The 13613-nt window shown below is 39.0% G+C and overlaps 1 protein-coding gene across 1 annotated transcript in view; it reads right to left on the bottom strand.

The window, feature by feature from the left end:
• The window catches only part of LOC124148338, a 109741-nt gene that overhangs the window by 33700 nt on the left and 62428 nt on the right, over positions 1 to 13613 (bottom strand). The window contains exon 7 of the mRNA XM_048386731.1: positions 10518 to 10646. Within this exon, the coding sequence (XP_048242688.1) occupies positions 10518 to 10646 (129 nt within the window). The remainder of the gene's footprint in view (positions 1 to 10517; positions 10647 to 13613) is intronic.

Here is a 13613-nt window from a genome sequence, read left to right as displayed (position 1 = left end):
ACATGCACAAATCAATCAGCATTGTAATTGTTACGTAGGGGTACTCCCTGGTGGATGACAAATGTCCTCTTCACTGTCAATCAAACACAATTAGTTGTTCCTGAATAGAATCGTAACCACTCAATATAAGATGTATGCAATGGCCGGAACCTCACTTCTTTCCCACATCTAATTACAAGAGGTAGATGAATTGGGCAGGTGCGTGGGGAGTACTTCCAATGTAATAGAGGTAGTATTCTTAGACTTATTAACAACAATAACTACTGTTTGATAATTCTTGCGATTCCTCTACCTCTATCTTTGCCAGAATATACCAGAGGCACCCGGTAGGATCTGCCTCTAGTAACTCCCTGTGTAATTGACAGTAATCTCCCCTGGAAACCTTTTTTTCTGATTCTAATCCTAACTTGAGATAATTTCCTCTGAATTTCCCCCTGAGGACTTGAAAATCAGAATGTCTCAAGAATCAGTCAAATATATGATACCTTCACTAGAATTACCGTTATATTTGCTGATCTTGTTAGTAATAATGAAGTTATTTCTTGTCTATTTCTACCCAATGACATCATTTCTTGTTAAATTTGGATTTGTGACACTAATACTGGTGATGGAGTCACTTCCAGTTTGTTACTTCCCTTTTATTGGATAATGACGTCTCTCAAGGTCTATTTCTACCAAAGACGTCATTTCCTGATTAGATGGATCTTGTGCTGCTATTTCCGGTGCTAACGTCACTTCCGGTGATGACGTTACTTCCAGCAGTTAATACTCAAGGTGCTCCTAATCCATCCTACACCTAACAGACAGGATAATCAAGGGTTCACTCATCCTCTGATGCTGCTGGTGTCGGGTCCTAACAAACCAGTTGATATAAGTGCCAATGTCCATTGAATATCTGGATACCGAGGACAGATCCTTAATCCGTCAAGCAGGAAACTTGACATTAGTACTAGGGTTGCGTACTAGCTTAATAAAATTCTTCGTCCAAACTTTGATGATCCGGAAGTGGAGCATTGTGTGTTCTATACAACTTCCTCTTCAATGGAGGTAAGAGTAGTCATTCATCATGTCTGAGCTTGAGTAGACTTTAAGACATCAGGTCTTTTACCTTGCCTGCATAACTCAGCCAAGGCAATGTCTGGTGGATGTGTTGAGATGATGTAGGAGCATGACCTCCCCCATATTCCGGCATCTTAGGCTGCAAATATTGTCATAGGAGGTTGGAGTACAGGCATGAGGTGATTTAACTCCTCGATGAGTTCAACAAACGTATATCCCTCTGTATAATCCCGCTGGGGTAAGTCATCAGCCTGATAAGTCTCTTCATAACATTCCGCTTTCACCTCCCGAGTGACTGTGGGTAGCTCCCAGTGTGGGTGGGTGGGTGTGTGGGGGATATTCGTATACCCGCCACATATTCCCAGTGCGATTCATCATCTGCTGGTGTCCAGGATTCAGTTGTGATTAAAGTCCATGTGGAGCCTGTACGTTAATCCTCATCTCTGTCGGCAGACCAGTCCGTGCTGTGACCATATGGTGTCTTAACGGTTGGCCTGATGGTCGGCTGGGTTGCCTTGGAGTACGGTGTCTTAGCTGGGGAGTCGGGTCTTGCGGTAACCTGCTGGGACCTAAGCAAGGATTTAGCTGACCATGTATCACAGTAGGGAAAAAGCTTGGAAACTTATACCCGGGCGACTGGACGGTTGGTCAGACAGCTGATGTAGGCTCCAGTACAGCTGATCGGTTGGTTGGACAGCTGGCTGGCTGAATGTGAATGTGGATGGTTGGCTGGTCGGTATGGTCGGCTGGGGGTAGGCCATACGGCCATACAGATAGCTGTCCCCCATGCCGTCTCTTGACCTGGGGACTCTTCTTAGCCAGAACTGTCTATCTATTCTTAATCATCTCCATTTCTTAGTTTGAGGGTGAGAACCGAGTCATAAACATGGCCTTCATCATCTCCTGCTATTGCTTGAAAAGTTGTTGTATCATACTCATTGAGAGTGCAGGAGATGGTTGTTCTGCTGGAGTAGGAGTAGGAGTAGGAGCTGCTGGGGTAGAAGCTGGGGCCTGAACAGTGTCCGCTGCCGTGATGACTTTAACTTTTTTCTTGGCTGCTTCCGCCTCTTAGCCATAGTTATAGCCTCAGCTAACTTTTGGAAGGCTTTCTTCGATGTTTTGGCGCACTGCTCATATCTTGCCTCCTCTGTGCATGTAGTCCCTCTGCACCTCACGCAGATCTCCCGTGATCATAAACCAACCACACTTCTTGCAACCGGGAGCAGAGGGAGACTACATTACGACCTCACAACAACACCTCACACCAGCTTATACTCATGTGCATGTAATTGTCACTCCAGTTAGCAGCTATTAACATACTGTGTCTGTCTTATAGAAAACTATTAGAATAAACTTAAATCAATGTGACTACTACCAAGTGGTAGATCATTACAACTATAACATACAATTTGAACAAAAATTGCTATATCCCTTCTTATAAATGGCTCGTTGAATCCTAGTCCAGGTAGCAGCAATGGCCTGTGTGACATATTTTTAGCAGACTGTGAATCCGGAACGGGATCATGTATATCGAGCCTAGTTCTCACTTATAATGGCCGCTGCGTTAAAAAGGAGTATTGATTTGAATTCTGATTATCAGCCTGTTAAGGTTGCAGTTTTGAAGGCTTATGAATAGGTCATAACCATAGAGGCGAAAATTTAGGATGAGAAAAGGGATGGTTCCACTTCTGTTGAGTTTGCGAGGGAGAAGAAGACGTTTAAAAGGTGGTGTACTTCTAAAGAGATCAATGGGGACTTTGATAGTTTGAGGCAGTTGGTTTTGCTGTAGTATTTTGAGCAGTGTGTGTCAACAAACATTCGTACATATCTTTATAAGCAGAAAGTGGATCAGTTACACAATGATTATTTGCTAACTCATAGATTTGGTTTTAGGCAGTCAGTGTTTTCAGGCATGAGTTCGCAGGGTTACAAATCAGGAAAGGATAGTTCATCCCATCTAAGATCAAGTTCTAAGTCTGGTTCTGAGTTTGTTGACAAAGGAGTGAGAAAGGAGTACTTACCTTTTGTTAGTAAAGGTTTTGTGTCAGCTAAAGGCAACAGTTCCAATTATAAGCCCATTACCATTTTGAGGGATACTGGTGCTCTCTAAACTCTGCTTTTGGATGGTATTTTGCCACTCTCTGAGGAGTTATCAGCTATCTCTGAAGTTTTGTCTCCACTTTGTCAATTTGAAGACACATTTGGTGTCTGGGTTGGTCAAGGTGGGGTTGTTAAAGGTGTAGACTTGCTTATTAGGAATGATTTGGCAAGGCAGAAATACTTGGCAGATTCTGTTGTTTGTCATGAGCCTAGCACTTCAAAAAGTACTGAAAATCTTTAAAAAGAAATTCCAGGTATTTTTTCTTTGTAGTTGTCATTCTCTTGACCTGTCTCACTTTTAAGGGAGGGTACTTAAATTCTGACAACTAGGCTATTGAGGGACTAGTTCTGGGTAGGGAGGAGTTGGTTAAGTTACAGGGGGGGAAGACCCAGAACTCAAAAGGCTTGCCAATAGGGCACTCACTTTAGAAGCAGCTGACAAGGTCCTGTTTGCTATTATTTCAAGGTTAGCATAAAGGAAATGAAGGTTGATAATGTACCTGCTGAATTTACCTAATGAATGGAAGGCTTTCCATCGAAAACATGTTTGAGTTTGGCATATGTCATTTGGGTGTAAACAAAACTGGTGACAAGTTTTGTCCCATTTGTTTTGACCTAATTCGCAGTATGATGTGACTACATTTTGCAAAACCTTATGGCTCAGGTTATTATCAAGGCTTTGGTCAAGTTCTTCATTATGGTTGGTTTGCCTGGGACTATTCAGTCAGATCAGGACTCTAATTCCATGTCAGGTGTTTTCCAACAGGCTATGCACCAGTCAGTCATAAATCAGATTAAATCTAGTGCATATCATCCTGAAAATCAATGAGCTTTAGAGATGTTTCATCAGATTCGGGAAGAATATTATGAAGACTTACTGTTTTGAGATTGAGATGAAAGGGATGAAAGCATTCATTTGTTGTTGTTTACTGTGAGTGAGTCAGTTCAGCAGTCCCTAGTATTTAGTCCTTTTGACATTGTCTCTCACTTTATTTATCGACCTTTATTCACTTGAAGTAGCATTGGATGAATGATAGGTGTGACAATAGTTTGTTGGAGTTTGTTTCCTCATTTCGAGCTAGGGTTTCTAAAGCTTGTGAAGTTTTTAGTGATAATTTGAAAGAATCCCAGCACAAGTTGAAAGTAAATTATGACAAAAAGTCTCAAGAGAGAAATTTCAGTCCTGGCGATAAGTTTTTAGTGTTTTTTCCAATCCCTGGTCAACCATTTTTTGCTAGGTACCATGGTACCTGGCTAGGTACTATGTTACTGATTATAGGAAAGTTAGTGATACTGACTACTTTGTACAAACACCAGGCCTTCGTAAAAAGACACAGCTATGTCATGTCAATGAGGATTAGAAAATAATACCATGAAAGATTGACAATGTACCTACTCAGTGTGTTTCCACTGTTTCTCCTGAAGATACGTATCAGAATGTGATATTGATGAAAATTGTGACTTTGTGAGGTTTCATGGCATTGCTGTCTCTGTTAGCCCTAAGTTAAACAATTCTGAAGTTTTAGCTAACTCAGATGTTAAGCTAGGTCATTTGTCATCTGAGCAAAAAGCTCAAGTGTCAAGAGTTAATTCAAGACTTTGTTCACTTGTTTACAGTTGTACCTGGTTATACAAATTAAAGTGATGCTGCGCCTGTGAAACAACATCCCTTCCAGATTAATCCAATCAAGCTTGAAGCCCTAATGAAGGAAGTTCAATACATGATGGACAATGCCATTATTGAACCAGGTCATAGGGATTGGAGTTCTTGTGCCAAAGCCCAATGGTAGTTGTAGATGTGATACAGACATGAAACCGGTGAACGTTGTTTCTTAAACTGACTCTTACCCCAAACCAAGAATTGATGACTGCTTCAATAGAATCGGTGAAGCCAAGTGTGTCAGCAAGTTTGACCTATGGAAGGGGTATTGGGAGATTCTACTGACTGAGCTTGCCAAGCGGGTCTCAGCTTTAGTGACTCAAGGTGGACTTTATCAATACAAAGATATGACCCTTGGGCTCAAGAACGCTTAGCCATCTTCCAGCATCTCATCAATGACATTACAGCCAATCTTGACTGTGCTGAAGCCTACACCAAAGATGTCATCTCTCATGCCATGGAGTGAGATGAACACCTGAAGAGATATGTGCCTTCTTTCGAGAGAGGCCAAGTTGACTGTAAAATTTGTGAAATGTGAATTTGCACAGGCACATATATTATGTTTAGGTCATGTTGTAGACCAAGGTCAGGTTCAGCCTGTTCAAGCAAATTTGGAAGCTATTTGAAAAAAAAATAAAATAAAAAGGAACTTATGAGATTTGTGGGTATGGCTGGTTATGACCGTCCATTTTGTAAAACGATCACACATGTGGTAATCCCTATCTCTAACTTGCTGGGCAAAAGGGTGAATGTGTTTGGGACAGCAATTGTTAGGCTGCTTTTGATAAAATTAAAACTATTTTCATGAAATCTCCTGTTTCCCAACCACCAAATTTTGACAAGACTTTCAGATTGGCAGTTGATGCTAGTGACATTGGTGCTGGAGCTGTCCTGTTGGAAGAAGATACACCGGGCTTTGATCATCCTATTTGTTATTATTCAAGAAAAATTGGACAAACATCATAGTAGATTTTCCACCATTAAAAAAGAAATTCTTGCTCTATTGTACAGAGGAGTCAAAATGCAAGCAGTGTGCTTCACTTGCACTTGAAGACTATGCACAGTCGAGGCAGTGGGAACCTTCCTGGTGGCCATGTAAGGGAGAAGTAAGTATCAAGGCCAGGTTATTCGTATCTGATGTAGTTAACTTGGATCCACCTCACCCAGAATATGATGAATGGCCAGATGGTCTCAGTCCAACAAGATGACGACTGCTAACTGTCGGATCCACAATGAATTCAAAGTCTACCCACCATGAGCACAGGACTTCAAGCACGATCATCACATGTCGCCGTTTCACACTGCTGCAATGGGACCTCCAACTGTGATTACCATCGACAATACAGCCGCAAAAAGTACCAGAAAGTGCCACGATTACCCTTACGTATATCATGCTTAGCTGGAATCCAGACCCACTGTTCGTCCACCCAGAGACTCAGGGCGGGAAGCCTCCGGATTTGTGTCACAATTGACCAAAACAATGCACAGTTTGCAGGACGATCTTCCTGAGCCAGCATTCAGATCCTACAATTCACTTGCTGTCCATGTCACACATTCTCAGAGTTAATTAAGGAAATATAATGCCAGTCAGCAAGCCACTTGGGAAACCAGGGAGTGAGGAAAAACTGCCACTTCTACCATCAGGCCTGGGGATCGGATGATCAGCTTTGACCTCTAGGATGCATACCTGTATGTGCCAATTCACCCTGGATCCAGGACATATCTCAATGTATCAGTCAACATCGGCCAGATCGAATTCCTATTCCTTCCGTTTTGCATATCCATTGTACCTTGGCTTTTCACCCAGGTTACAGCACTGATCATCAGTTTTGCTCACATCCATCTAGTGCGCGTCCATGGATATATTGATGGCATCAGGCAATCAGGAGAAGACCCAGATTCATCAGATCACCATCTTCCTGATCCAATTACAAGTATATCAATTACACTGGCGCCAGATTGTCCACTAGAGGATCATAATGTCAAGATGGTGTGGATAGTTCTCCAATACGGTACTCTCATGGTACTTCAGTCTAGAGCCAGATCCCCAAGCTCTGCAAGTGGATGTGTTGTCCATGGATTGTACAGGGGTTCTTCGCATACGCTTTTCCCCTTGTTCTCTTCAAGAGTACTTCTGAAGTTTGTCGACACCGACTGCACTACCATTCTCAAAGTGCCAGTATGCTTGGCCAAGACAAGGTTCCTCAAGACTGTTTGCGTTATTCCTTGACGAACACCTCCGACTCCCGGAATGCCATGATTTCCTTCTCCAACCCAGATCAGACATCATATATGGAAGCCTATACTCCCTTCACCCACACTCAAAAAGATTTCTGGCTTCCCCAATTCTGCTTCAGTGGCAGATACTTGATCATGGAGACCATCCTCGTCTGTATGACAGATGGAGCAAGTTCTACCAGTGGTGCTGATGTGGGATCTGGCGGATTTCCTCCTATATCTTTCACAGAATGCCTCCTCTCATTGCAGGATACCGCTTGACAGCTGTTGCCGCTGGGTGAATATATATCATTATTCACTGACTTTTGCTATCACCACTATATTTTTGTATTTGATACTGACCATTGCCATCATATTATACATTGCTATTGAATATTGTACTACCACTCAAATGTGTACTGCCATTGTAATTGCAGTAATTATTTGTATTGATTTGTAAACCTAGTTCATTTTTAATACATTTGTTGGTTGGTTGTTGGTTTCACACCAAGTTCTTTTACGAACATATTTCAAGGTTAAAATGTTGTTTCAATTTGAGAATCGACACATAACACTATGGGTATTATTGAAAGTCAAAACCCACCCATCCCACTGTGTTATTCTGGCACTGATGTAACAGAAGTTATGTATTCGTAAGAATTATCAAACAATAGTTATCATTGTTAATATTTCACTACTACTACCTCTACATTAGGACTAATCCCACCCACTTCACCAAAATTCTGTGTTTAGGTTGCTGATGTTAGAAAGAAAAGCAGACTTCCTGCCTGCTTATGTGTAGAGATTTAGGAAGGGAGATAGTTTGAGTATATCAAATGGTTATGGATTGAAGACAGTGAAGCGGACTTTAGACTAAGATTCTATAGTGTGATGACTGCCGAAATAAAGGATTTCTGGTACTGTTGAAATTGAGGTAGTATTCCTTGAACTTGTAACAATAATAGCTATCACGGAAAGGATCACCAAAAGAAAATGGCTGAGTAATAGATACCCAAAAAGATCAGCTTTTAGTGTGGTCGAAGTGCAAAGGTCAAATCAAGATCAAAATTGACAATATCGTGAGAAATGGAACATATAGGCTGAACAAATTCCATTACATTTTGATCACAAAAGTAATGAGTAATGTCCATAGAGAGGCTTTCCAAAATGTCTACCGTTTTCAAACGTCTTGTACATATTATGGTGTCATCATTGGTGGGAACAATTAGGGGAAATTGGTGGGGACAAGTTTTAGCTTAACTAGTACAGTTGTTTCTGAAGAGAACATATTTACAATGCATGAAGAACGGCAGACATACAGGCCATGACATAAGCTCACTAGACGTTGAGTCAGGTGAGCTAAAACTGAAGATAAAGTCATTCTGCATTTAGGCGACACTTTTTTTATTTCTTGGTTTACGGATTTCAAACTCATTTCAAAAGTGAGGTAGGCCAATTTATATAAAAAAAAAGCCTCAGAGATTATTTTTTTCTTGAATTTTGTAAAAAAAAAAGTTAGGTAGGTATAAACAAAAAATTCCAGAGTAACAAATGTAAAACAACTAAATTTTTCAAGAGCATTTTATTATATCCCTTGCAGTCAGCTTGTGCACAAATGGCAATATAACAATATTCATGTCATTGGTGGAAATGCATGAAAGACGCCGCTATTTTGGCAGCATTAACGCTTTCAACACCAGCCAACCAGAAGGTTACTACTGCTGTGACACCAAGTTCCCAGAGACTCTTGTGTGATAGATGAAGCCAACATTTATCAAGAAAATTATCTGCTTGTAAAACATCTTTGCTACTACATGTTTGGCTATACACTATTTGAAATGACTAATTAATCCTATTGTTTATAAAATATGAAAGTTATGTGTATCACATTATCTAAATAATTCATTTACAACTTAATTAAGTTTGTTTTAAATTAAAATCATGTAAGCTAAAACATTCATAAAGTCCAGACTAAGGACCAATGAAACGAAAATTTGACGATTTTCGGCAAATATAAGATTTCATAAAATCCACATTCCTATTTCTTTTTTATTTTCATAGTATCTGTCATCAACCATTTCCCATTGATAGTGGCTGTCCGCTCACTAACATGAGGAAATACCTCCGTTTTCGAAGCTTCATATGAATAACACATACATCGAAGGCTGACATGTCAGTATCTATTAAAAAAACTTATATTGTTTCACGGACATAATCTGCTACAAGGTTTGTGATTGGTCAAGTTTAAGCATTGACCCGAGGCAACCAATCAAATTACAGCAATGGTACCCCGTGTATGATAATTTTCAGATTTTGATGAAAGGTTTGGGTTAAATCATGTTATTCTGAACGTTTTTTTAAACATGAGATCGCAATCTATGTTAAAAATATGGAACTCCATGGATGTATAGTGCTTGGTTACGAGCTGGGACAAAGATTTCTATTGCAAATATTTTGGCATTAAAGATATCGTATCCGAGCAGAGAAATCAAGGCAACGAAAGCCAAGATGTTATTTGACTTACATTACACGTGATCACACGAAAAGATAGAAATAATAACTTAGATGTCAGTTTGGCAACTTTCAGATATATTTTTGTTGATTTTATTACCTTGTATAATATATTTAAAGATACTCATAAAAATGAGATGACAACATCTTTATTGTGAACGGACACAATGTTGCAAAGAAAATTCAAATTCTTCCGTCTGATAGATGACCTTAAACATCATAACTTGCCCGTCTGGCAAAATCAATTTCAAGGAAAAGACTAATGTATTCAAGAGACATGTTATTTATCTCTACGAAATGATGAAAGGAAAATGTTACCTTTGATTTATATAAATGTAAATGTATGTAAATATATGCATAGGTAAACCTAGACAAGTGTATGGATGCATTTGATCAAGTAGAGAGCGATTGGAGTCGCACAATAACATTATTAGCCCTGTCATCCACCATCGGCTACTTGTTCTCCAAGTCTGTTATCAAAACTGTTTTCACATTTGTTGTTAAATTAATCATATATTTTTTGCACTATCAATATATGAGCCCAATGTCATTGATGTTTGTTTGATAGATGCATCTGAACTCGAAATCCTTTATTGTTGCGATGTTTACATAAGATACAATTGTTCAGACATATAATTCAGTAAGCACCAGGCTTATATTTTGTATCCATTTCATACAATCTTTGAAAGCATGACTAAAGATATGATTTTGGCTTTCAATTTGAGAGTGCAATGGTCCATTTTGGCCAGAGAATGGGCCCTTATGACCAAATCAGCTGGCCCATTTTGACTGGCACCTGAGCGATTCTAAGGATGTTGAAAGCATTACCTCTTTTGTTTAAAATACACTAAAGCATGACAATATTTGTTAACTTTTATAACCTTTTCATTCTATTTCATGAAATGCCAGGGATTGATATATTTTCATTATTTTAATCATTATGGTATACAATAGATTTGATTCAATATACCTTTGATTGCTCCCTTCCAGAAATAGTTGTTTGTCCACCACAAACATCAAAATCAACCGAAGAACTGTCAGCTACATCAGGCAGGGGTGGGGTGGTCATTTTATGACTATCTGTTTCAGTGGAGTAAGGCTGAAATGGTAGAAAAAGGAATAGAGTATCAAAGATACAGAACAATTCACCCATGACTAAAGAGTGGCTAATCCTTCATGTTGCTATCAGATCTACCTACTTCAATATATATGTTGGGCTTCAGTCACTCGTTCGCTGTTCACTTGCTTTAAGAGTGTGATGGCATGCAAATGAAAACCCAACGTTTATATAGCCCAACAAGTAATTGCACGTGTTTACACTAAATTTCTGCAGTACATCATTCTTTCCACACAAATAAATCCCAATCCGTTTCATTTTTGGTATATATTTTTGGTACGGATGTCGGCAACACTCTGTCAGATATTTACGATATTTTCTACTTTTGCGGTTCTGTTTTTAAGTATATATGATTAACCTTAACATGTACATACACTGACAGAGGCTGTTGGTGCCACATCAAATAATCAGAATACTCTGATATTTCTATACAATAAAATAAGAAAAATCTAAAATATATAAACTAGAAAGGTGGCATAATTTATAAGAAACGTATTACAAACCATTTTGACTTTACAAAACATCAAGTGACAGTTCATTCACACATGCTTTCACAACTTTTAAACAGAAAACTCCTCGAAGCTTCTTTAATAACAAAGTTCTGAGCACTACTGGTTTAATAACATCAACTAAGGAAAACACACAGCCAATGCAGTACAACTTTGAAACAGAAAGTCCAATGTATTTAGCTACCATAAATAACAAAGTTATAAGTACTTCTTGTGTAATAACCTTGCCTTTAACTCTCTGTCACAACTAGCAAGAGATCGTTAAATTCCAATCATAAATGCTTGAGCATTTTGGGACGAAAATACTTCACACCAATTGACCGATTCTTCCAAACCCTACAATCACATGCAAAAAAATACTTTTCGCAAACTAGGGGTGTGTCAAAAATACCATAACTTACTTAATATGCTTCCTAAATGAACCTAGTTATTTCATGTGGGAATGACCTTCGAAGCGACCTTGACATTTGACACAATTATAACATATTATAGTTGTTAAGTTAGTAACATAACACTTCACCTTAACATATTGCAAAAAAAACATCGATATTTTCAGGAAGTAACACAACAATTCCTGAAGTTATTTCATGTGAGGACCTTCCAAGTGACCTTGACAGATGACAGACATTGTGTTAACAACTGAGATCCTGTCATACGTGATTGGGCTATATAGGAAGTATATCAGGCATGAAGTCTTTGGCATCTGTTATTCGCATGTGGTTGAGAAAAACAGAAATACTTATGTGCAGCATTCACATATAATATATACAATACATGTATATATATATATGTATATATACATGGTAGTGTTATATGTTACAAGAATGAGGTGGTGAGATAAAATTGGGGTTCAACATTGCCTTTAAGATTATTGCATTTATATAGCGGTGTTCATTGCATTTATACGCATTATTGGGTTTTAACGTTCCGTTCAAGATTATTGCTCTTATATAGTGGATGCAGCGCCAGGCAGGGTATCAACAAGTCTTCTGACGTCTTTTGGTATCACGCAGCCTGGCTTCAGACCCTCGACCTTCTGCTCTCCAGGCAGATGCTCTACCAGTAGACCACAGAGGCGGTACATCCATGTATGAACAACTGTTAAAAATACTAGGTTGAAAAAGAAAATCTTCTTTGAATATTCGGAGATAAACAGAACTGTCACAATAAATGTGCATCAAACCTTCTATTAAGTTCAAAGTAGTAATACAAGGACGCTGTCTAACCTGTGACCTACAAATATTGAAGAGAAGACACTTTTGACAAACTGTGAACCCATATTTAGCTGATATGAGGTGATAAAAAGGAGTGAGCATGCTGTTTGTATGAAAAAATGTTATTGTGTGTATTTGTTGATGCTTCCCATTTAGATGAGATATTACAGCAAACGAAACTATTCTAGATAACAGTTACTGGGGGTTAAGGTTACTTGTCTGTCTAGCACTGGATAGTCTGGAGAATTGAAGCTCGAAGACTGCATTGTCGTTGGATTTACAAGTTGACCCGAGAATACCGCTGACATAATGCCGTCGATCAGAAGAAATACCAGTCTATGAATTCCATCTGCAATGACTGCTGATGTCTTATTTGCTTCAGTATTCCCTTGCATTCCTCAGCAATGTGCACCTTTCTTGTTCCATGTGGTCTAGCTTTGTCTTGACTGAGACATAATTCCTGTTATCTGGGGTACTTGAGGCTGTGAAGCTTGAGTCTCAATGAGCAAAATATCCGACAGAGTAACCAAGGTTACGGTATCCATCGCAGTCAATGTTTTTGTCTGCTTCCTGGGGTTCTGCCATTCACCTGGAGAGCTAGACACAGGACTCTTCCTCATAGGTAGTTTCTGCTTTGCCCAAATGTTATTATCATAGCTAAAGGGATTAATTTTTAATCATTATATATAAACTATGCAGCGTTAGAAATCCGCACTAGTCCTGTTGTCCTTGCCAAAGTGCCCAATAGTTAAGTTATCATAAGGACAAGTAGAATTTTGCCATTTTTAAGGGTTTTGCTATACGTTATCATTATAAGGACTAGTGGACTAAAAATGTTAGTTTCTACTGCAGTGATGTTGAAGTTTAAAGATTTAGAAATGGACTAGTATAATATTATTTGTTTGTTTGTTCATTTGTTGATTAACGCCATACTCAGCAATATTCCAGTTTTATAACAGCAGTCTGTAAATAATCAATCCTGGGACAGTGATTGACATCATGAGCATCGATCCACCCAATTGGGATACAATGAGATGATTCAAACAAGAGTCATCAGAAAGATGACATATCCCCCCGGCAGCTGTCTGTAAAGTAACCACTAGTAAATGTGCAATTCTGTATTTAATGAGTCAACTGTTGAATGTTCTTTAAGAAGCATACATTGTTTACCCACTGAATGGTTTTCGAATTCTGGCCCGGAAATGAACCCGTTCACCAATGGAGTC

The sequence above is a fragment of the Haliotis rufescens genome, unplaced genomic scaffold, assembly GCF_023055435.1.
Source record: "Haliotis rufescens isolate VD_foot unplaced genomic scaffold, xgHalRufe1.0.p SCAF_1, whole genome shotgun sequence".
Taxonomy (NCBI): Eukaryota; Metazoa; Mollusca; class Gastropoda; order Lepetellida; family Haliotidae; genus Haliotis; species Haliotis rufescens.
This window is presented reverse-complemented; position numbering and strand designations above follow the sequence as displayed.